At 45.5% G+C, this 22,034-nt stretch overlaps 1 protein-coding gene across 2 annotated transcripts in view; it reads right to left on the bottom strand.

Annotated features, from left to right (window-relative positions):
- Ttf2 (transcription termination factor 2) overlaps positions 1-21,717 on the bottom strand; it is a 37,020-nt gene extending 15,303 nt beyond the window's left edge. For both annotated transcript variants that reach the window (XR_009594799.1, XM_021650500.2), the window contains exons 1-18: positions 21,649-21,717; positions 21,465-21,567; positions 19,355-19,441; positions 16,327-16,393; positions 14,698-15,654; positions 13,870-13,984; positions 13,433-13,615; positions 11,571-11,698; positions 10,406-10,487; positions 8,385-8,504; positions 7,219-7,369; positions 4,982-5,087; positions 3,789-3,970; positions 2,979-3,132; positions 2,644-2,735; positions 1,878-1,960; positions 1,002-1,135; positions 688-858 (exon numbers count right to left, since the gene is read on the bottom strand). Coding sequence is in view for 1 of the 2 variants with exons in the window: in XM_021650500.2 (XP_021506175.1) it covers positions 688-858; positions 1,002-1,135; positions 1,878-1,960; positions 2,644-2,735; positions 2,979-3,132; positions 3,789-3,970; positions 4,982-5,087; positions 7,219-7,369; positions 8,385-8,504; positions 10,406-10,487; positions 11,571-11,698; positions 13,433-13,615; positions 13,870-13,984; positions 14,698-15,654; positions 16,327-16,393; positions 19,355-19,441; positions 21,465-21,567; positions 21,649-21,679 (2,946 nt within the window). In the remaining variant the exon portion in view is untranslated. The remainder of the gene's footprint in view (positions 1-687; positions 859-1,001; positions 1,136-1,877; positions 1,961-2,643; positions 2,736-2,978; positions 3,133-3,788; positions 3,971-4,981; positions 5,088-7,218; positions 7,370-8,384; positions 8,505-10,405; positions 10,488-11,570; positions 11,699-13,432; positions 13,616-13,869; positions 13,985-14,697; positions 15,655-16,326; positions 16,394-19,354; positions 19,442-21,464; positions 21,568-21,648) is intronic.
- Positions 21,718-22,034: the final 317 nt, after the last annotated feature.

The raw sequence follows: 22,034 nt of genomic DNA, 5'->3' as shown, positions 1-22,034 counted from the left end.
CTCCCTGGGAGAGGCTGCCTCATGTCTAAGCTGCAGTCTTTGGCTGCCTACAGTTCTTTGCTAGGGGTAGGACCCCGTGAGATTCCCACTTAAACGTTAGCAAGTCTATTTGGTATTGTCATTGTTCGGGACTTGGTTGGGTATATTGTTGGGGTATCACGGGTGTTACTTTTTGAAAGCCTCCCCAGCTCAGTGTGGGCTACGTGCCAAGACCACTGCTGGAGGAGGGACGGTTCTAGCCTGCCACTCACAGAAGTGGAAGAGCTCTGCAGGCTTTAAGCTGTTCCCTGCTTACATGAAGCCTACCATGGTTTGAATCCACTCATAGGTTCATGTGGAGAGACCATGTGAACAAACATCAGCTGAGCACGAGGCAAGGACACAGCAACCAAGTTTTCCTTCCAAGCTTTCCCTGGACAAACTGCATGGACTCACTTCCCATTGCTAGCACTGGCAGCCCTGACTAGTAATCTGTGATAAAGAATCTTGATGAGAGCTGTCCCAAATCATTCTCCCAAAGCCCACCATGAAGGCTTAGGGTTCTCTGTGACAAACTGAGGCTTTAAGACTAGAGGGGAATGCAACTCTGACCGTCTAACTCTGCTCTTACATGGCTCTTCCCATGAGCACAACTGAGGTATCCAACGTAGGAAAGAAGGTAATTCCGTCTCTCTGTGACAAAAGTACCTTGGTGCTCCTTCGTGTGTTGTCAAAAAGCTCCACCTTGAAGCTCGTGCCATTAAGGCTAACCGTGGGTGAGGGCTCTGAGACATCGACTTTAGACAAGGTCAGAGCGCTGAGCTGTTCTTCCAGGGACAGGACGAGGCCTTCGCTCTCCAGCTCTGTCGGGTCCAGGGCCTTGGAAATCATGAGAACGAATAAACATTAAGATCAGATCAAGCGTAAGAAGGAAGTCCCTTCGCCATCCCACAGAGGGGCCCTCCAGACCAGCCTCTCCTTGACTATAGAGGTGACAACAGACTACTAGAGCCTTCCCTCACCGACTTCAGTAGAGAAAGGTGGCAGCAGCACTGGCGAAGCCGCAGGAGCTGGGACAGGACGTGGACAGTGCTGGGTCTCTGTGAGTCTACTGCAGCGGGGCGCCGGGGCACACTGGACCCGAACTCCTGAGCCACTTCCAAGAGACAAGACAAGCCCCAGGAGACAATGCAAGGGTTAAGACAGGAAACTGGGAGCTGACTGAGGCTATTTAAACGTTTTTTTTTTTTTTTTTTTATCTGAGGTTCAATAATTTAGCTATAACATACTTTAAAAGAAGGAAAACAAGAAACAAGAAACAGCTGGGTGCAGTAGTGCACACCTGCAACCCCAGCACTTGAAGAGGCAGAAGCATGAGGATCTCTATGAGTTTGAGGCCAGCCTGGTCTACAAAGTGAGTACAGAACAGTCAAGGCACACAGAGAAACCCTGTCTCAAAAAAACAAAAAACAAAACAAACAAACAAAAAATTGGGGTTTGGGATGGTATGTGTGCCAAGGTATTCATGTGGAGGTCAGAAGACGACCTGCCGAGTCAGCCTCACCCTCCCTCCACTACACGGGGCCCAGGGATTGAACTCAGGTCGTCAGGCTTGGTGCCAAGCACCATCCCCAACTGAGACTTCTTGGCAGCCCTATAACATTTTTTCTGAAGTCATGAAATACTAGGTTTTCTGTTGGCCTCTTTGTGTTTCATAATGTAGATTTAGAAAGCAAAAAGAAGTCCTTATGGTTTCAGATCAGTGTATTTCTCTCTGGCTTAACAGGCTTTGATAAAACGTGGTCTCCCTGATTTGGGGCCCGAAACTTGTCTGTTATTTTAATGGCTAAAACTCCCACTTTCAGCAGCTATACACACTTGAGTGTCCCCTGGCTTACCTCTACTGAATGGGTTATCCGGACTTCTTCCAGAGTGACTGCCTCTGCCTTCTTGCCTCCTTAGGTAGGACTGGAGCGCTGACCTGTCTCAGATCAAAAAGGAAGCACACACGTTACAACCACTGCTTATAGTGGTTGCTGCTTAACTCCGGGTGGGGCCTGGGCAGGATAGAGAATGCACTGGTTAAATGATGTCCAGCTTACCGCAGACGTGAGCCATAAGCAGAGCAATAATCAATTATTATTATTTACAAAACAAAAAAAATGTGAAGAGTGCAGAGTAAGTATAAAGTATAATCTTGAAAACAAAAAGTGCCACATAGAAAGGAGCAAATGGAGAATTCTGAGAACAAGAGTTCTGGAGAAAGTGCAAAGAACAAACAATATTAAAGATTACAAAGCTGCTTTTTATTTAAGCTCCAGTGAGATGACAAGTGGTGGGTCAAAGGTCAAAGAGAGTCCTTATCCAGTACAGCCCTCCCCCCCAAAAAGCAGACAGATTCCACACCCTCCAATTTCTATGTAAAGAAGCCAATTAAAAGTAGGGTCAAAATTCTGCCTTCAGTATGCATGAGAGTCAGAGATAAGAGAAGGAGAAAGGAGTGAGCAAAAAAGGAATTAAAAAGAAACAGTTTGGGGGTTTTCTGGAAAATAAAGACGTAATTTGTTAGTGTCGTATGTGAAACTTACGGAATGTAAGCCTAGACTCATCAAGCCGAGAAAGGAGAAGAAAGCACAAGAGAAGGTGCTTCTTCATGGCACACACCTTGACCTTGCAAGAAAGACATCATAAACAGCCCGCTCATCCTCAGAAAGCTTTAAACGGTGCAGCTGACATCTTCGCAGGGGCAGTGGCACCTGGAGGAATGACAGGAGTCTGCTATGAAGCTCCAAACTACTGATCACTTCCGAGCTATCCCCTTAGCACGATGGCCCTCTGCACCAGGCCCCCACGGCCCTGGAAAGGACTGAGCTAACATAGCACCAGGGACCACGCTAAGGTGTCTCCTCAGAAGGAGGCTCCTGACTGAGAGGCTGATCCAGCTAAGGTCCTGGCCACCTGCCCTCCATGGACCAGGGGATAGGTAGAAATCTGGTTACCAAAGGTTTACCAGTGGAATCCAGTTGGTCTTTTGTTCTCCTCAGCAAAAGGCTCTTGGTTAAAATGCTTAACCGTTCTCCTCCTTTCATTGAACCATTGTCAACCTGACTCTTCCAAAGACTGAACTCATCAAATGGGGAACAGCGAAGAAACCTTTTTTAGGGCCAGGAAAAACACAGATCAGGTAAGGTGACATGGAAGAGGGTAGGATAAGTATTCAGAGATGAAAACAAGTCAGAACCGTTACCCCTATCATCCTAGCCTATCTGAAAATGAATTCCATAGCAATGTCTGCTACAGGCCAAAAGAACCCAAGTCAGTAAGGAAAATTACATTGTAAAATCGTGCATTTTACATGAGCACTGTAAAACAGTCACAACAGGACAAACAACGGACAGCTAGAATTTATTACTGAAGCATCAAAGTTAGCAAAGAAATCTCAAAGCCTTTTGTGGCCTCACTTGAAAAAAAATTAGCATTTAAAAATTAGCCTTCTTTCATTTTGCCTCAAATAAATTGCAACCCTGCCCCAGTCCCTGTATTTTAAAGCTAAGTAGCCTAAAACAGCCACTGAGCTGAAGAATGGTGACCTTAGTTTCCTTTCACGCAAGCTGCTCTATATTTTTGTGTAAATATGGAATACTGGGATCAGCCTGTGAATCGATACTTTCTCATGAATATTCATTCTGTGCCTTTAAAGCTGGCTACCTGCCATACAAGCAGCTTCATCACGTGACATGAAATAATGATGATGGGTTACAAGCTAGGGGCGGGGCCCACATTAACATGACCCCAAAGAGCTTACTCACTTCATCAGTGAATACATATCCAGCAGGTTGTTCTGAATGGGGGTTCCAGTGACAGCCCACCGGGACTGCGCCTGGAGCTTACACACAGCAATGGAGGCCTGCACTCGAGGGTTCTTCACATTATGCGCTTCATCCAATATGACTCGAGCCCAGACTACTTGAAGCAAAGGTGCTGAGATGCCCTACAAGGAACAAAGGGATATCCAACACCAGTATGGAAACGTGGCCGTGTCCTCAAGGAGATGAGGGGACATAAACGTAAGTACTGAGGACCTACCCTGACCCTCTAATCTGCTTAGACCCTTCCACTGAACTACATTCAGAAACCAAGGGCAGAACCTCTCAAGAAGTTCAAATAAATGCTCACTTAAGAGTCTGTCTCTGGACTTAATGTACCTAACGGTAAAATGCTTTGTAATCTGAGTTTTCATTTGTTCTGTCAACCCACATTCAGCAGCAATATTAACAATGTTTGGCCAGGAATACAGTAGGCATAAGGTTGAAAATTCACTCAGTAAAATATTTACTAAATGTCTTAAACCTTACTACACACACACACACACACACACACACACACACACACAAAAACCTTACTACACATCTGTTTTTAGTTATAAGATGCTCAGTCAAAAACATAAGGCCAGTTCACACCCTCAAAGAGTACAAACTCTAGCAAGAGAGAAAAATGTAATCAGAGGATGAAGGCCAACAAACGTATACAACAAAGCCTATAAGACAGCTACCCAAGTCTCTGCCTATAAAGAAAGAATACTTCAAGGTTATTGTTTAGCCTCTGGCCCATCTGTAGCCCTATTATTTGCAAGGCTCTTTCCTTGGAGGCAGAGGAAAGGCGGACAGTAACAGGTTAATGCATACAAAACAAAAATTACAAGAGTATACCCCACACAAAGATGAAAATAGTGAGTAGACTCTTCTGCATTATGTGTGATTACTGCTACCACAATCGCAGTGTATGTTTCTTTAGTGCTAAAACACATAGCTGAACTCTGTGCCAAGAACTGATTTACCACTGGGGTGCTTGCCTGGGATACCAAAGAGCACTGGGAAGAAGGCTTCATTTCCACAGGTGGAGTATCCGGAACCAGCTTCTCCTTGCAGGAAGACACTTTGCCATCTCTCCCACTAGACTATGTGTGGCTCTACCCGCCCTCCCGGGCATCCCTAAGCCTCACCTCCACGCTGAGGTTTGCTCCTGGGATCTCTCCCTCTTGCTTTGTTGTGGGAATCTCCTTGGCCAGAAGGCTATAAGTAGTAATCACGATGTCATACGTAGAAAGTCTGCAGGGATACCATATGAAGCAAACAGTAAGCAATTCCTCCTGGAGCCTGCCAGAGGCTCAGGTGACTTTGTTATAAAAAGGCACAGGGAGCTGGGGAGAAAGAGCAGCTCAGTGGTTGGGTGTCTGCCTAGTCTGCTCAAGGTTCTGGGTTCAACTCCCAGTACTGTGAAAACAAAACAGATTGTATGGAGGGAAGGAAAGACAGCAGAATTGACACTGACTAATTATGTCCTTGGTAGATACATGTGTTCTCTCTATGTCTCTCTTTCCCGTATGTGTGTGTGTGTGTAATATGAGAGGTGGATTCCCTATCTCTTACCAGTGTGATCATTTGTACTATAGTCTGTTCACTGTAGCCAGCAATATGGGGAGTCAGAAAACAAAATCTCTAGCTGTAGTCATATTAGGTTTGCTATGACCTGATCAGAACACAAAGCAGGACATGGCTGGAAGCTGATATTTAATAACTTGAAGTGGGTGATGCTCAACTTTCACAAAAGAAAGAAAGAAAAAGAAGAAAGAAAGAAAGAAAGAAAGAAAGAAAGGAAGGAAGGAAGGAAGGAAGGAAGGAAGGAAGGAAGGAAGGAAGAAAGGAAGGAAGAAAGAAACCTTCAAAGCACTTTCAACCCCATGCCAAAGGTACCTTCCTGCTACCACTTCACAGTAGATTTGTGAAAACCCATCAACTTACATGTAGTAAGCTTTCAGCTCACCTTTTTTATTTACACACAAAGGTTCTTATTAAAGGCACAGATCTTATTCGAGTACATTTAGTTTCGTGTCCCTAAGAGACAACAATAAATCATTTTGGTAAAACGATACACCTAGTTCCAAGCGGCAGTTCCATCTGTAACCGCGGCATCAAATGTAAGTGACGGGTGTCTTCTGAGCGACAAGCCTGTTCTCTTCAGAGTGCACATCGAGCGAGCTCCAACTGTTCCCAAATAAGCATGCAGAGCGCAGGCTGCAGCCCTGCCTCTACTGCACTGAGTATGAGAGCACGCATACAATGTGTTGTCTGCCTTCAAAGATTCAGGGTGACGAGCACTTGCTGCTCTCACTGAGGACTAGGGTTTGGTATCCAGCACATAGCATGGCTCACAACTACTTGTATCCCCAGTTCCAGGGGATCTGATGCCCTCTGCTGGCCCTGCATGCATGTGGCATGCATATGTCACACTCATACACATTAAATATGTCTCTAAAATTAAAAAATAAATAAACCCTGAAAAAATACATACTAAAAATCAAAAGCCACCAATCTGGTAACTGACTGCTGGGAGACAGCCACACTGTTCTGTGGGCACAAAGTACCCAGTAACGAAGGCTGGAGAGAACATCAATGCAGAAGGAACAATGCTCCTGTCCCAAGTATTTGCCTCAGATCCTCTTATCCCAATCAGAAACACACAACAGTTCTTTTAAATTAACAGGCAGGTCTAGGTGAAGCTCAGTGGTGGGGTGCTTACCCAGAATGCTCAAGGTATTAAATCCCTACCACTGAAAAGAAAAAAAAAAAAATGCTTTGAAGAACCAAAAGTAAACACTGCCACCTGGGGTCCATCTTTTCTCCCTCCCAAGCATCCCCTTTCAAGAATTTTCAGTTAAGTCTAAAAGTCTAACAATTCTGCATTTAAAACTCTCTTCCATGTAAACTTATTGAATAGTCTGTATATGAAAATACAGCCATACACACCCACATTCCCACACAGCCTACAGGTAAAGGACAGAATGCTACCAAGAGGACGTCTAAGAGTAGCTGCTTCCTTTCCCACTCAGGGAAGTAGAAGAGGAGGTCTAGGTTCAGGCCTTCAGGGCCCAGGAGAGACCATGACATTCCCTCATTCTCCAGGGTTTAGCAGGGAACATGGCTGCCACCTGGTAGGCACGTCAGGGGTTGCAAACTGCACCCCCCCCTTCAGCTCTGGCTCAAGAGAGTGGCCAGCCCGTGGCAAAGTGAAACCACTAAGCCCTGAGACATGCTGGGGGCAAGCTGTCCGAGAGTGAGATTGGGACCGGCCTCAGTCTCCACATATGGCTAGCCCTGGCAAAGAGAAGAACCGGGCAAGCAGACAGGCAAAAGGGCTCCTTAGGTAGGATGCAGACCTGTCTAAGCACTGCAGACTTACACTTTGGGGTGCCGATTCCGGTTTGGCCCGTGGTAGAGGCAGATTCTGAGTCTGTTGCTGCTCACACGTTTCTCTACCTCATTCTTCCAGTGATGGATCAGGGAGGCGGGGCAGACAATTAGTGTTCCATTGGAAGTGAAGACAGAGGAGTCTGGAGGGACAGATCAATACCTAGTTATATTCACTGAAAAGCCTTGAGCCTTAACTTTCTCTTGACTGACTTTACCCCTTCAGTCAGTATGCTTAACTAGTGTTTTATTTCTACAATAAGCAAGTAGAACAGGAAATGGAAGAGATGGTCTTTTAAACCAAACAATTATTTACTTTAGAATGAGCTAAAGAAAGGACAGTAGGCAGTGTGTGACCTGGTCTAAATGTTCTCTCACAGTGGCCAGCAGTGGTAGGAGGCCCTTTCCTAAGGCCTCCTGAGAGGATTCACTTTAGGGAGTTATTGTTTTGTTTGTTTTCTCTATGACAACCATAACGTACTGCCACATTAAAATATAAATACAAATTACTATGTGTTAAATAGAGCCCACATGTAAGGAGAAAAAGCCTTTTCCAAGATAAGCAAATGTAATTTGAAACACAGTAGTGACACAGTACTAACTTAGTACCATCACTCCTCATCTCCGTGTGTGTGTGTGTGTGTGTGTGTGCTGCTCCATGCTGTGTGAAGGGTCCGGCTGCAACAGTGCTTACCATGAGCCCTAAGAGTGAGCCACATTCTTGTCCCCATACAAGCAAAGCACGACTTGTGCTCACGTTCACAGTAATTCACAGTATTTACAGAGAACATACAGCATCGTGAAATATGCATGAAGCTATATTTCTAAAACAAATTAAGAAGTTGAATATGCACCTTTAAAAAGTACATTAATTTGGATCTATGTGGGAGTTTATCCCCAACATGAACGGAAAATGCTAATTACTAACTATTCAAGAGCCTTACCTACCTCCAGAAAACTTTTTAAATCCCAAATCAAGGTAAGTTTAAATAAAAGGGAAAGAAAGAAATGGCACATTCAGCATAAGAAATCACACAGGCAAGTGGTCAATACTGGCTTTATAAGATTAGTTAGATGTCACCACAGATCTCCTTCCATAGCCAGCTGCCTCTGCTGGCTCAAATAAGGTTGGCAATGGGAGAAGGCGCGTCCACCTACCATCCTTGGAGAGCCAGGTCACAGGCATGCTTCTGTCCTTCTCCTCGCTTTTCTGCTGATTCTTCTTGGTTAGGATGAGTGCGATCATTGTCAGAGTTTTTCCTAAGCCCATGTCATCCGCTGGAAATAAGACACAAAGGACCACCATGACTTCAGGACTCCTCCCGATCCCTAGCTGCTCCCCACCCAGTGGGGTCTTTGTTTTTGTAAAGATGCTCCCTTGCTATCTGCAGGGAGACGGAGGTCAGATACTTAGCATATAAGAGTTAGATCTTACTCTTCCCCAGTTTATCTGACTGTGGCTCGGCTGACTCCTTTGCAGTTTCAGGATGGTGCCTGGTCTTTCTGTTATTCCCCCAAGCAAAACTGTCTAGCTAACAGATCCTATCACCTACTCTTCTGAGGATGCCACACTTCCAGCACTTCATGCACTTCCTTTATCCAAAGGCCATAACGGAACACTTCATCATATGTAGTCGTATGTGTGTGTGTGTGTGTGTGTGCATGTATACATGTATGTGTGTGCACATGCACACAAGCATCACATGCCAAGGCACATGTATGGAGTCAGTTCTACTTTTTTTTTTATATTTATTTATTACACATACTGTCTGCATGTACGCCTGCACACCAGAAGAGGGCACCAGGTCTCATTATAGATGGGGGTAAGCCACGATGTGGTTTCTGGGACTTGAACTCAGGACCTCTGGAAGAGCAACCAGGAATGCTCTTAACCTCTGAGCCATCTCTCCAGCCCTCTCCTTCCATTAAAGATCAAACTCGGGTTACCAGGCTTTTACAAGTGTTTGCTTGCTGAGCCAGCTCACTGGCCCTGACACTGTGCACAGTCCCTGCGCTAGCCATTGACTTTACTTAGCGTACTCTTTATTCCATATGTGAAACTCATCAGGTTCACTCATCAGGCTCCTGTATTCATTCAAAATAGCCACTGTGGGAGCCAGGCGCAGGCACGGCAGTGCACGCCTGTAATCCCAGCACTCGGGGAGGCAGAGGCAGGCAGATCTTTGTGAGTTCGAGGCCAGCCTGGTCTACAAAGTAAGTCCAGGAGGACTGTCAAGCCTACACAGTGAAACCCTGTCTCAAAAAACAACAAAAGATAACACTGTGATCCAGTAGAAGTAAAATGTGAGTGCCTGAGCTATGATTCACATCTGTCCCTGCCACAGGGCGGGAGTCAAGGTGGGCTGCTGCATAGCAATTTCTGGTAGCCCTGCGCCTGTCAGGCCTTGGCTAGTCTTTGGAAGTGACAGGTAAGGAGGGCTCTCGTTTCAGAACTGTGCACACCATTAGTATAGACAATGCTGTTCTAGGTCAGACATTGCCTTTCCTTCTGGAGGATGGAATCAGGGTGTCTACCAGGATGAAAATGCCTATGTTACAGGCTCCTAGAAAACTCCCTGGGCACTGAGTTTCCAAAATGCTTCTCTGGTTGGAAACATCATCCAACTTCCTACTAGGATGATGACCCATGTGACTCCACTAGGGGAAGACTCCAGAAGAGCACTCCCAGGATTCTGTCCTGTGAGCCTGCTGCTGATTTTGATCTGTGTAAGACATGGCCATGGGATAGGCTGAGTGTTGTAGGTCCTACTACAAATCTCTGAGCCCCAGGCAGATGGAGCTGTCAATGGGTGGCCTTAGCTTCTTTGAACACTCAGAGCAAAGTCACGATCAGTTTGTAATTGTGGCTCTGGACTGTGTTCCTGGAAGGCTGGGCCCCAGTCTCATGTTCCACAGCTTCTAGAGGTTGTGGGGACCTGAAGGGAACAAACCCCTTGCTTAGTCAGAGGCAATTTCTGATGTTGGCTGCCAATGCTTCCTTTGGCATGCTATGAGTTTTTACCAAGCTCTTAGCACTTCTACACTTTAGTTTTCCATCTGAAAAATGGACGCACCCTCTTTGTGGCATTGTGGCAACATCAAATGAAACACTGCAGGACAGTTAACATAGTCCCTAAGCATCTCATAACTGTCAGCTCTTATCATAATAACAAACTTACCCAGAATCCCTCCTTGTGGCTTCTGACTTTCCCGCCACAGCAACCAGGCTAATGCCTGTTTTTGGTGCAGTAGCAAAGGGACCTGACAAAAATAAGTCAAAGGTCAGAATGAATTCCTAACAAGAGGCTATGTGGGACCCCGGCTTCACTCTATTGCTCCTTTGTACAAGTGAGCTGTTGTCATGAGCTGCTGGCTTCGCCTGTCTGCTTTGCTGAAGCCTTCACTGTGGCTAATGTTCAGCATCTCTGTTAGGATGCTCCTGGTCATGTCTCCATCCCCACTAAAAGTCCTCATTTGTCTTCTCAATTAGAAGTCAGGTTTCAATGCTTGCAAGCACACTTCTGATGGTCCCTTAGCTTTTCCTAGCCTTTCTGTTCTTCTTCATGATCCTTAAATTTTACTGTCCTCCCTACCCAGCAGCCCAATCTCCATTGCTAATCACAAGCTGCACTAGCCCTTTAACTAGTGACTTCCTCCCAGATCTTCTGTGCTCCAGTTTACCCTGTGCTCCGGGAGAGAACGAACTTTCACAACATTCATAAAGTCACAAGTGCACAGGGCATGTTGAACCACTCAAACCTAGATCTCCAGGCTGTATGGCAAGGGACGCGCCCCCCTCAGGAACATGACCTGCTCCTCCCAGCTCAGGCAGTCACGACACCCACCCAACATCAACACTAACCTCTGTCTCCGCCCTCACTGTCTCGTATTGTATTTATCCTTGATGCTCTCTAAAGAGCTGCATTTGTTTTGTTATTTTTAAGGTATAAAAGTGCTTACTGACAGATGTTTTCCTTGAGTTCCCTAGGAACTTTATGTGGCCTATGACACATGTAAGGTGCTCTTTTATTTTATTTTATTTTTACCTTTTCTTTAAGGTTTTTCAAGACAGAGTTACTTTGTGTAGCCCTGGCTGTCCTGGAACTGGCTCTGTAGACCAGGCTGGCCTTGAACTCACAGAGATCCACCTGTCTGCCTCCCCAAGGGCTGAGAGTAAAGGTGTGCACCACCACTGCCTGGCAGCATGGCGCTCTTTACCTTTGCCTTACGGTCACATTTGTTTTATATGTCTCCATCCTCAGTAGCTCATTACAAATAAAAATGGGTTCACTGTGCTCTCTCCAGGGTGCCGGGTACTCTACATTGTTAGTCTTCCTGGCTCACCTTCAGGCCAGCTGGGTCTTCTGCCACTGCTGTTTCACCGGGACAAGACTCCAGTGACCGGTGCAGCTCATCAATAGCTTCACTTGTGATTCTCCACACATTATAAAGGCGATGTTGGTTTGTGTGGCCTGAGAATAGACAAGTGTTACCCAAAGATGCTACAAGTACCATGTCCTGAGGGCTAGGGGTGTAATATAGTTGGTATAGTGCTTGCCTCACATATACGGGTTTAATCCCCAATACCATAAAAATTAGAATACAAGAGCCCCCCCCCAATTCAAAACAGCAAGACAAGTACTATATTATGGCTAAAGCCTCAAAAATGTAATTATTTGCCAAATGATTGACCTATATTGAGTAAAATTTCCTACCATAAGGCCCTACTGGTCTCCCAGGCTTTTCTGCTCCTACTCTTTTTACTTAACAATATGAACAACTATAATATAGAAAAAAAACAATCTATAATTTTTTTCTAGAGCAGAAGAACAAGCTCAAAGCCTTGAAGGACAGGCATGCACTATCACTGAGCTACAACTCCAGCAAGGCCCTCGGTATTTCTGATCTTTTTTTTTTTTTCAGTTCTGAAAAGCAGTGGACGATAAGGTCGCGCTGTGTAGTAATTCTGGAAGCAAAGATCTCTGAATTCAAAGAAAAGCCAGTGAGAGTAAAAGCCATGCATGAAATCACCTTCGAGGACAGAGGGCTGAGCTGAGGTACAGGCCACCAACTGGCTATGTGTCATACTGTACTTTTGGTCCTTTCATGACACACACAAGCCACCCAAGCTGTTCGCAATTCTAGGGGAAAAGCATTCTGAGTACAAGGTTTCTGGACAACAGAAAACTTTAAGTTTTAAAATGCCTTAAAACTGTCTTAATAGAATTCTCTCCAAGACTTATCACATGCTCTTCTATCTCCATAACCTGCTATAATTTGATGTTTCCCGAGGTGACTTCATCACTATGAAGTACTGGAATAAAGTCGTAACATACGCAATGGTCCCAAAGGGCTTGCTGAGTAGCCAAGACTGCCAAGCTATATGACCAAGTGTTTTCTCAACGCCCTTTTAGAGTGCCCTAAATTCAAATGTCACCCCATCAACTCAATACTCCCTGTCAAGGCTGCCCATCAGTGTTTTACACCTCCAACAGTTCTCAGTGGGAGACTGCCATTGCTTTCCTAATTTCTGCCAGGCCACTTCAACACCAATCTTCTGACTGCAAACCAAGTCATCAGATAGCTCACCTAAGTGTATCTGGGAGCTGGGTGTGGTGGTACACACTTTTAGTCCCAGCACTTGGGAGACAGAGGAAGGCGGATGTCTATGAGTTCGAGGCCAACGTGGTTTACAAAGCAAGTTCCAGGCCAGGCAGGGATACACAATGAGACCCCACTTCAAAAAAATAAAAACAAAGCAAAATAACCTAAAAAAAAAAAAAAAAAAAAACAAAAAAAACCGATAAACAAACTCTGTGATTTGCAACGTTGTCTGGAAATTAGCAATAAAAACTCAGCTAACCAGGGAATTATTGCTTTCTATGTACCTCTAAGTCATGGGTCAGCACTTACTTGTTAGCTGCTAGTACCTGCCTCTTAACAATAAGCTGGTTTTCACACACAACACTGTCTGTGTAGCTTCTGTGCAACCTATCCTCTGTGTTGGTGGGTGGGCACATGATATAAGGCAGTAACCAGACCCTAGCCTCAGAGTCCAAACTCTACAGAGAACCAGACCCCTAACACACACATGCATATTTTAGTTCAAGAATGGCTTCCCCTTCAGTAGGTGCAAAGACATCTGCTGGGCAGCACACAACTCACACATCAGCTTGTCACAGCACGGCTGAGTCCCAGAATCTTACCTCCTGAGCACTGGCCGGACCCTTCAGGAGCTCCCTGGCGGCCCGCCTTTAGTCCTAGAGAACCTACAGGCTGGGCATCGTGCCTGGGAAGGGGCTTGGGAGGCACGGAGTGCAGACAGTCAGCAGTAGTTCTGGCGATGTTCCTCTGCTCTGGTTCCTGAGAGCCACAGTTCTCCCGAGGTCCTGCTCAACACACAAAAGACAAAGAGATTAAAAGGCAAGGCAAGCAAATGCAGCCAGTGGGCTTCCCAGAGAAGACAGAACTTCAAGTGTGCTCAGACCACAGAAAGCAGGAATGCTTTTATAAATTACAGTAGATATCTTCAGAAGAAAGCTCAGAAGCCGACAATAAAATGGAATAAATGAACTATTTTTTTTTTTTCAGATGTGTCTGTCAAGTTCATAAATACTGAGTTCTGGGGCAAACCCCAGCTTACCTTGCTCTGGGGAGAGAGCCAGAGCACTGAGAGCATCCTCCAGTGCCTGGATTTGCTTAAGCAACTTCTCACCCTTGTCAGGGAGAGCCTGGATGTTCACTGCAGCCAACGTGCCCTAAAAAAACAAACCCTGTTAAACGAAACTGGCCTCGTAAGTTACTAAAAGACAACTTCAGATTTTTAAATTTCGGCTTAGCCTGCTGAAATGATCTTTTAATTATGAATATAAAAACCAGGATTAAAAAGCAAAACAAAACCCCAGCTAACTCACTAAGCCTTACTAAACACAAACATAGGAAAAGCAGGTAGGAAGCAGTCACCAAGAAAGTCCTCTCAGGAATCGACAACTCTGTGATAGTCTCCCAGCTTCCCACAGGAACGCCCTGATCTTAGAGCAGGGGTTCTAAGACTGCGACCCTTTAATACAGTTCCTCATGTCGTGGTGACCCGCCCAACCACAAAACTATTTCCTTGCTACCTCGCAAATGTACTTTTGCTACTGTCACGAATTTAAATATTTGATATGTAGGATATCTGATATTCAAACCCTGTGAAAGGGTCATTTGATACCCCAAAAGGTCGCAACTCATAGGTTGAGAACAGCCACAAAGAATAAGATAAGACTGGCCTGCCTTCCCTTCCCCCCCACCCTCAGTTTTAATAATATGTATTTGTATGCATATAAAGTATGTGTAAGTATGTGGACATAAGTGTAGGGGCCCAAAGAGCTGAGAAGAGGGCATCAGAGGCCCTGCTGAGGAGCTGAGGTTCTAGGCTGTGGGGAGCTGAACTGGGGCCCTCTGTAAGCAGTGTACACTGCCGACTCACCTTCTTTTGTTTCAGCTGCGCTGTAAGGTTTGCGCGCTGGGCCTCGGGGTCAGACGAGCCTCCCTTCTTGGAAAGGTCTGAAGCAGCAGGCATCTGTCTTTGCACACTTTGGTCAGGAGGTTGAAGGTTCCCATTCTTCTGTGAGGCCACAGTCAAGTCAAAGAGAAGTGGGGACCCTGGGCTACTGGAAGCACCATCGTCTTCCTCGCTGTCATCGCTGCTGGACGACATGCTGCGGGCATGGCGTACCTCTCCCACGCAGAGCCCAGGTGCTGCTAGTCCTTTGGGAGGAGGCCCACAAGTCTTGGAAGGTGCCTGGAGAGGCCCCTGAGCTAGCCCTTTCTGGGAGGCCTGTGCATTGGGGACGTCTGTTCCTGTTTTGTTTTGGGCTTCCCCATTCTTGAGATGTTCCCCGCGGAGCTGTCCTTCTTTCTGGACCTTGCTTTCTGGGTTCTGACCAGGGACACTCTGGGGCAAAAGCTGGGTTTCCCCTTCTCTTCGATGTTCTGCCCTGTTTGGGACATCTTGACTTTTACTCTCCGACATCCGAGGAGCCACAGGTGTTCCTTGAAGCACATCTCCACGGCCTGGCTTGGAAGCCATTCCTTCAGTTGCCTTGGTTTGGGGCTGGAACTTTGTTTTCTCCTCCTGTTCTTTCCCTTCACCTGCAGATTGTCTCTTTGTCACCAGGTCAGATGAGGGGTCCTTCTCCACCCTGCAGTTAGATTTGGGTTTCTGTTCTCTCCTCTGATCCAAGAGCCACTCTCTGTGTTCTCCCGGCTTCTTATCGGCTGTTTTTCCCTCACCTTCTCCTTCCACAAACTGTTTCCAGAGAGCTGGCTTTTGATTCTTGTTAAGCACCCTGAATGGGTTTCTTGGTTGGCTGGGAGAGTGAGGAACTATCCCAGCTGTCTTCGGAGGCTTACTGCTCACAGGACGGTGTTTAGGATTAGGATCCTATGGACAATGAAAGCAGGACACTGTAACGCAAAATAAGGCCACCTCTATAGCTAAAATGCCTTTCTGGAGGAAATGGAAACACAGGAAATACATTCCGCGCCTCTTATTGCCTCTGCATCTAAAAAGGAAAGAGGCCAAACTCCCAACAAACGCATTTCTTTCAGTGCCTTGTTCCTTCTCTGTACGTGACCACTCCTTTCCAGGACTCAAGTGAAGGCTACGCCAGACTGCTCTGACAGTCACAAGAGCCAGAATGTATATTTCTCTATTCCTTACAAGTGCTCCCAGTTTCCTAGGTCTAGTCCCTGTGTGCTGGACATCAATAGGGCCTCTTCTCCTCCCATATTTTAGGAACCTAGGTGTTATATTTAGCTTACGTGTAAATCAAGTAAATATGATCTTTAAAAAGATCAGTTATCCTTTTCTTCCTAAGCAGGAGGATACTGACTGCTTTTGTGACACTGGAAAAACATCTGCATGAAACAGGAGATTAAGTGATGAAACTCTGGCAGTGGCTCTCACTGAGAGCAGTCACACAGCTTTTCAGGGCTCTCTCAGAGGCAGTGTGAGGGACACCAACAGCTCATACAGGCTTGGGTGCTTTCTGTCAAAGGGGCCTGCTACACTGTCTTAACACTGCATACTGGAAAGCAGGTGTGTAATTCCTACCTGCCACGGGACATTTCCACACCAGTGCTTCCCCTCTGCCTTACTTTTAGCACATCGGAAGAACAACCTAATGAATATAAAACACAAATAATTAAGGTTACAAATATTCTTTAAGAGTTTCGGTGTTTTAATTTTTAAAAAGGGTTTTTATATATGTATATATGGGTGCCACATTCATGCAGTGCCTCTAGAGGCCAGAAGATGGCACTGAATTCCCTGGAACTAGTTAGATACAGGCCTGTAACTGTTGTGAGCTGCCTGATAAGGGTTCTGGGAACAGAATCCATGTCTTAAGCAAAAGCCGGAAGCTCTTAAACCAGTGATCATCTCTCTAACTCCATAATTAAAAACAAAACAAAACAACAACAAAAAAAAATGAGAGAGACAAAGTCTCACCACAGCCTAGGTTGGGCACACACAGCTCTTCTGTGGGTGCTGGAGATGGGAGTTCAGGTCATGCACAGCCAGCAGTTTACCTACTGAGCCTCCCCCGCACCCGGTCCCTGCAGAGGATATTTTTAAGGGCTGGAAAGTCAAGAACCAAAATGATACAACAACCAGAGTATGCGCAGGTCTATTCTTTTTACCCTTTATGAAGAACAAGTGAAATGGAGGAAGTCATCGGCAATGGCTTCTAAAATCAGAAGAACATAGAAATACTGTGTGTGCCAGAAGGGAGGCCACAATAACTGTCTAAAAAAGAAGTTGCCACACAAACAAAAAATACTAGCAAACTCCAAACTGTACCACACAGCTAATTCTTCACAATGTAGGTACTTTCTGGACCTCCACCATCAGTATCCCAGATGGGAACGCGAAGAGGAGATCATTAAAATGCTCTACCAGGAAATGGCTGGCCATTCCAGTCCTCTTCAAGCAGCTTTTCTCAAGCCTACCTGCACGCAGCTTCATCGTCTCAATTCAGGCTTTCACTTAGAGAAAGCCCGTGAGTGTAGTAGCTGGGGGCGGGTTTGAATCCCAGCAACACCACTTCACACTCACGGGAGCTCGGAGTCCCTCTTCAACCTCTCTAGCCTCACATCTCCCTATAAAACAGCTACTGACACTAATCATGGCAGATGGGTTAGGAAGACGAATAACAAGATGCCATGTGGCTGTCATCCTGGGTAGCCATTAACTCAGCCCTTTTCTTCCACTGTCTTCATTTTGAATCTCCATGTTTGTTTGTTTTTTAAAATCAAAGTAGAAATCTGTTGGTTGCCTTCCACCACCTATAGAGGCAGATGTTTCTGACTCAAGGGACAAGTGATCTTAAGTGTCAAGAGAACAAGATGGACCTAATAAAGATTTGTCTGCCCCACTCTACTAACAGAAAATAATTTAAATATGTATTTATAAAGTAGTAAAAATATATTACATAAAATATATATCTACAACAGAAAACAATTAAATATATAATATGCAACATACTATATATTAATTATACATATAATACTTATTATATATTTTTAGATTACATTTGTAGGTTAGAGAGATGGCTCAGTGAATAAAGTGCTTCCTTGCAACTGTGAAAACTGAAGAACCCACATAAAATACAGGTGGGGTTGGCAGCCGACTGTAATCCCAGTGCTCAGGAGGCAGAGACAAAGTGTCCCCAGGACAAACTGTGTAGCGAGGCTTGCAGAACTGCTGATCTCTGGGGTCAGTGAGAACCCTGTCAGAGTAAGTAAAGTGGAGAGTGATCAAGAGTCACTCAGCATCAACCTGTGGCCTCTACACACACTTACACAGGCACATGGCGTCCAACTATATGCACACATATGTCTACACATATCCCCCACATACAGGGAATAACAAACATTCCATTTAAAACAGCACTGAGAACATAAGCAGAGGAATACATTTAGTATAAGGAGTATGAGAGCTTTGTAAGGGAAATTATTTAAAAACAATGAGAGAAAAAGTTAAAGTCTTGCTGTACCATGTTCACAGACTAGAAAAGCTAACATTGAGGTCTGTTCTCTCAAAACTGATCTGTGCAAATTATGCAACCTCAGCAGAGTTTTCTGTAGAAATTTAAGAAGTTGCATCTGTATCAAAGATCCCACAATTGCCATCGAAATCTTGAAGAGGTTGTAAGACATACGATTTTACATAATTAACAATGCGAGAATATGGAAATGAACCAAATGGACAGAAATTAACCACCTCAAACATCAACCACCCCAAACTTAGGGTCCATTGATTTTTTTTTTTTAAACAAAAATGCCAAGCATTTCAATATACTTGGGTTGGTGACAGAGACTTAGAACAGCTAAATTCTATTACAAAGAATTCTGTTCCATACACGCTATCCTGTATGACCCCCGCCTTCTTGGTCAAGCACCAATCCAGTTTTCTGAAGTGGTCTTGTTACTTCATGCCTTGGTACCCCAAGACAATTTGCCTACTTCAAAAAGCATCTAGTGACTGGTAGGTTTCTACTTAGCTTTTCATCCTCATGACAAATAACATCTCCCATCTATATGGACTTCCCTGCCCTGCCCAAGGGAAACTGTACTTTACTGAGTGCTTAGCATGTTAGACGTTTTCCCTCTTTCTGTTACCATACTTTAATGCTGACAAAGGAGCGGGCTGTTTTATTACTAATCGAACAGCTGGAGTGGAATAACAACAGAGCTGGTAATCCAGAAATTAGCCACTGGCTCTTTAGGTAACTAGTTCAGCATTTAGGGCTCAACAACTGTGATCCTTTAATACAGTTCCTCGTGTTGTGGTGACCCCCCCCATTATAAAATTATTTTCATTGCTAGCTCTTAACTATTTTGCTAATGTTATGAATCATAATGTAAATATCCAACGTGTGACCACTGGAATGCAAAGGGGTTGTGACCCACAGGTTGAGAACCGCTGACTTTGGGCATGACAAGGTAGACGATGTTCAATATATACAAACATAGTTTGTTTCTCAGTAATGACTTTTAAAGAAATATCTAGCTGCATCTCTTTTAGGATGTAGGAAAAAAAAGGAGAGGGATGCATCTAGGTGTTCTTCATGGACGCTTACCTCCATTCTTCCTTGCCCTGCAGGAGAGACAAACCCTGAAGCTCCACCACAAAGTCCTCATGCAATAAACAATGAGAAAAAGGAATGCTGGAAGGAGAGAGGGGGAAAAAAGAGAATTTTAGGAGACAAGGGATAGAGGCCAACCGCCTGAAATCAAATCCAAGCTTGAATTCTTATTATTTATACATCTGGAGACAAGGTCTCACTGTGTAGCCCTGGCTTGGAACTCTCTCCAGAGCCCAGTCTGGCCTCAAACTTGCAGCAATCCCTCCTCTGTCTCTTGAGTCCTATGATCATAAATGTGTGCCACCACACCCAGCCCAGCTACAGTTCTACACCAAGGATTTGCCCGTAGCTTGTCCTGGGTTTGTAAATCCCAAACATCATCACCTGTTTCTCTCCTCCCACTTACTAAAACAAAGCATGACCATATTATCTTTTTCTTCATGACTTAGGACAAGTGCCCGTTACACGACGTCTACACTGCAATACTCCCAGGAATGCCTTGTGGTCTAAGGCTGGCTACAGGGCAGGCCTGTGGTGAGTTCTCCCTTTAGCCTTTAACCATTAATGCCCCATTAGCTGTCACTTTTCGTCACTCACATCTCCCCCTAACAATAACCTACTGATCTGCTTCTTGCTTGGCATACATTCTTAAGTGTCCGTCCTAATTTACAGAAGAACCATATGTACGATACTGAGGGCGAGCGGGTTTGAGTGAGGCACTCTCCTGCGATCTGTCAAGCTGTCCTCGGCCTGCAGCCTGCTTATCGGACACTGCAAGCCTCAGCTCAAAGCACTGTACTCTTCGTGTTGCAGTGTGCCCATGTGAGTGGCACTCCGTTCAAGAGCGTTCACTCTATGTTTAAGGCTATTTTGTCTACATGTATGTCTGGGTACCATGCACATGCTGTGCCTTCGGAGCCGAAAGAGTGCCCGATAGCCTGGAACTGGAGTTACAGATATTTGTTAGCCCCCATGTGGGTGCTGGGAATCGAAGCTAGGACCTGTGGAGCCAGTGTTCTTAAATGCTGATCCGTCTCTCCAATCCCCAACAATATTTCTCTCAATGTTGAACCAAACCTCAAAGCACCACGGATGCTTATTTAATTCCTATAAGCATGAGAATACATGTATCTCAAAACATTTGAACAGGGAACCAAATCTCAACATATTTAGAAACTAGAAACAGTCTACCCTGATGCAAAATGGAGACACAAAGCATAAAACTTATTGCACTACTAATATCCATTTATAGTTATGATACTGAAAAAAAAAATTTTTTTCTCTACAAAGTTCAGCTGAATAGCGAGCAGGAGGAAATGTTAAATGTTACCAGTTGAATTTCACTTGGAGAATGTAGACATCTGGGTATATAAGACTGTCACTCTTGAGAGCAATATTAACTTTCCTCACTTTAGGCAAGATGCTTGATATTTCTGGGTCTCAGCTTTTGCTTCTGTGGAACCTGAGTTTAACGTCGATCCTGACGTTTCTTTCAGTGCTACTTCCTACAGCAGCAGCACCTGCGACACTTTAATAGTTCTTTATGGTTGGGTAACCCCCCCAACCATAAAATTATTTTCGTTGCTACGTCATAATTGTAATTTTGCTGCTCTGGACTGTAATGTAAATATTTTCCACCACCAGCTGGAAAATATCTGGTATGCAGGAGATCTGAAATGGGTCCCCTATGGAAGGGTCGTTCACCCTGGGGTCGCGCCCCAAAGGTTGTGAAACGCAGTCCTGAAAGACTGCGGTTTATCAACCTCACACCACTAACTGGGAAAAAAGCTGGTATCTAACTACTCATGTTTTTAACCTCAAGCATAAAATAAAAAGGGCGACCTAAAATTGGTACAAAACTAGCGAATTAATTTCCACGGCCACTGTTTGTGTACACTTATTAGAGGCAGCAGAAAGGATGCCGGGAGGGGGAAGATGGGAGTTGCTAATTAAGGCCAGGCAGTGACTAGAAACTTGAAGCTGCGTCTAGAAGGATCCGAGTGTAGGGCAATACGCGACCCATCCTGAATATGGTGGAATCTGCGTCCCAAGACTGCTAACGCGGCCAGGCTGGTCACTCGGGGGAATCGGCCTGGAGACTTACTCGGTGGCCAGCACGAAGCCGCATGAGTTCGTCCGGCACACGTAGAAACTCTTTCCCTTATTCGGGCCATCGCGGACACCGGTCTTTAAGAAGCACACGGTCCCTGAGGAAACAAGAAGGTCAGCAACGGCCACTCTAGGCCTGTCCCACAGGCTCGAGGGCAATCCTGAGACCGGGGCCTTACCGTGCTCCGGACACTTAACAACTTCCATCATGCGACCGGGATGCCCGGACGTGCCGGGCTTCCGCCTTTGACCCCGCCCTTCCCGCCCTTGACAACGCTTAGCCAATCAAATGAGAGATCCGCTCACCTTCCACCAATTACAGCCGCTCTCGGGCTTAGCGCGCGCAGAAATCAAACTTGGAGCGAGGGGGCGTGGCCAAAGTCGAGCGAGGGCGAAGCTTCCGAGGCCGGGGAGACTCCGGAGTAACCCGGGAGGCCTAGAGAGAGCCCAAGCCGCGAGCCTGCTCCGGAAGCAGCCGCTGCAGGGCGGAGACACTTCAGTCTGAGGCGGCCGAGAGGCGGGCGCGACCCCTAAAACTGTGGGAAACTGTTGAATAGTCTGTAAT

The sequence above is a fragment of the Meriones unguiculatus genome, chromosome 10, assembly GCF_030254825.1.
Source record: "Meriones unguiculatus strain TT.TT164.6M chromosome 10, Bangor_MerUng_6.1, whole genome shotgun sequence".
NCBI classification, from domain to species: domain Eukaryota; kingdom Metazoa; phylum Chordata; class Mammalia; order Rodentia; family Muridae; genus Meriones; species Meriones unguiculatus.
The sequence above is the reverse complement of the archived record's forward strand: the minus strand, read 5'-3'. Positions and strand labels throughout refer to the sequence as shown.